Here is a 2,430-nt window from a genome sequence, read left to right on the forward strand (position 1 = left end):
GCTTCTACTTGTTAGATAGATATTTCCCTTATTATTCTCTATTCCATCAGGAACCGATTAATAATTTATATTCAAAAGATTAGAATATATATGTCATTTCAGTTAACAAATAATGACTTATCTATGCAAGTTCAGTTAAAAGTTTAACTCATCTATGAGTTAACAAATAATGGTATAGATGCGCTAACAGATCGCATAAATGAGCCTTTTTCTCAAAGTTCAATGACATAGTTGAGTTCTTTTTCCCTATTTATATTAGCATCAGAAATTGATGCATATTATGATACATACTTGAAAAGGCACTATAAGAGGAGTGAACAAAGTGTAGGCTATTGGAAGGGAAAAGTCTAGTATAAAATGAACCAGCAACTCCTGTCACAAAGCAATTTGCAGGATCAAATAATCCATATTTTTTTTCCTCAGACTTTGATGAAATGTCGGTAGCAATCGAAAAATGGTATTAAAATCATTGCTGGGAAGATCATTCAAGAAAACATGAAATTCCAGCGACTTATGACCCTTGTTTTTTCTTTCTTTATCAATAGTTTGAATGAGTTGAGACACTGGCAAGAAAGTGTTTGGTTCAGAAGAACAACCTAAATCCGCAATGCAAATAGTTTCTCTTGGGGAAAGGTTGTTGTAGAGAGAAGGTATGGCTTCATCTGTTATTGATTTTGTCATGAGGATCACCTTTTGCTGTAGAAAATCAAAAGGAAATTGTTACTCCCTTCGTCTCAATTTATGTAGTACTTTTCGGATTTCGAGATTCAAACAAGTTTATTTTTGACTATAAATTTTTCATACATCTTTTAAATATTTTGAATTGTCAATTATTGTGACTGATAATATACTGTTTACGTAGTTTATAAATATATATAAACTTTATTTCAAAAAATTTGAAGATTTCATGCGTAAATTGCCGGTCAAAATCTTACCGCCGTCCCACCTCAATTGTTTAACTAAAAGTGTGTGTGATAATACCTGAAACAGAGAATTTTTGGCATAGCTAGCGTCTCCCATTCCTCCATTCATGTGAAGAACTTTAGTGAATTCCATCTTTTGTGTGTGTATACGTTATCCACTTTTGGCTTAATATATTTCCAATGAGGGTATTACTTATTTATAGATTATTTGGTTTGGGGGAGTAGTAAATCGGTTCGGTTTGATTAGATCCGGGACGGTTACACATCTTATAACTTATGTAATATCTATCATATTTATCTATCTACATTACTACTCCTTATTCTAACCATTGATTACATGGAAGACTTCTTCATCTATAAATAATGACGCATCTTCCTTTGTGTTGGGTAGGAGATGAAATATGCTAAGTGTGGAAAAATATTACTCCATGTACTAGTGAAAGAGAGAGTTGAGACTAAGAAAATATTTCAAGTCTTCAACTAAATCTGAAATTGGTTGAGCTGTACAACGTTGTTGGGCTGTTGTATATATCCTAGAGGGGACAAGTCAAGAGATATACTATTGATCGGTGTAGATTTTATACCACAGTGAGATTGAATCTCTATAAAGAGAGCGAGATATTCACGCCTCAACCTAAATATTTGTTATTTATTTTTGTCATTTAATTTTCAACGATAATCTCTATTATATTTATGATATATTACACCAACAATTTGTGATTACAAACTATTGCATGCCATGGAAAAACAAGCAACGTATTAGGCGTACTATCACAAGAAGTTTGCCTAAGTGAAACAGAAATTAGGCTGTTGTCTATTACTTTATCTTCTTATGATGGATTGTGTGATACCAATGAGCTTGCTAATTTTATCTTCTTTCTGTCTTTTTCGATTGAGGCATTGTACACATGCATATATAGTTGACGTGCAAGATAGTTGAACAAACCCAATAATTTTTTTGTAGATTCTATATTTGTATTAGAAAATTAAAATATATATATATTAACTTACGAATCTGATGACTCAGTGGTAAGAAAGTGCCATGAAAATGCTATGTATTAATTGTTGTTTATCTCATGAGATGTCTAGAACTTGTCTGGTGTGTATAGAATTAAGTGAAACAAAGTTTTGATTCGCGGATATGATTTGGAATTTCTTTGTTAAGCCAATTTTTGACAAAATATTTGTTTACGGTTTACCCTAACATTTATTCTTTGTTAGCCCCTTTGAGCCTTTTAGCCTATTTCACTATTAGTCGCTTAAATTAGTTTTTTTTTTATATATATTTGTTGATTAACTTTGCATTAATTTCATCTCGACATTCCTAGTGCATTTTAAAGTTGAAAACTTAGAAGGAAAGGAAAAAGGAAGGGGAAACAATTGGAATTGGGATGAATAAAAATAAAGAAAGTCAATTGGTGCCCATGGTTAGAAATTCAAGTGTTTTTTTTTAAAAAAAATTGTTGATATATAGTAAGGTGAACAAAAAAGCAAAAAGAAAGAAGAA

At 31.4% G+C, this 2,430-nt stretch overlaps 1 protein-coding gene across 1 annotated transcript; it reads right to left on the reverse strand.

Annotated features, from left to right (window-relative positions):
* Positions 1-238: 238 nt before the first annotated feature.
* LOC125855636 (S-adenosyl-L-methionine:benzoic acid/salicylic acid carboxyl methyltransferase 2-like) lies at positions 239-1,105 on the reverse strand. Its single transcript, XM_049535389.1, has 2 exons — positions 982-1,105; positions 239-696 (listed from the first exon to the last, which is right to left on the reverse strand). The coding sequence occupies exons 1-2, from the start codon at positions 1,054-1,056 to the stop codon at positions 376-378; spliced, it is 396 nt and encodes a 131-aa protein (XP_049391346.1). The 5' UTR covers positions 1,057-1,105; the 3' UTR covers positions 239-375.
* Positions 1,106-2,430: the final 1,325 nt, after the last annotated feature.

This window comes from Solanum stenotomum, chromosome 2 (genome assembly GCF_019186545.1).
Source record: "Solanum stenotomum isolate F172 chromosome 2, ASM1918654v1, whole genome shotgun sequence".
In the NCBI taxonomy this organism is placed as follows: Eukaryota; Viridiplantae; Streptophyta; class Magnoliopsida; order Solanales; family Solanaceae; genus Solanum; species Solanum stenotomum.

What these genes read in the sequence shown, in the direction of transcription:
- LOC125855636 (XM_049535389.1), bottom strand. Translation starts at nt 1,056, where the DNA reads ATGGAATTCACTAAAGTTCTTCACATGAATGGAGGAATGGGAGACGCT. An exon ending in CCAAAAATTCTCTGTTTCAG is followed by an intron (nt 697 to 981) that starts GTATTATCACAC and finishes GATTTTCTACAG; the next exon opens with CAAAAGGTGATCCTCATGAC.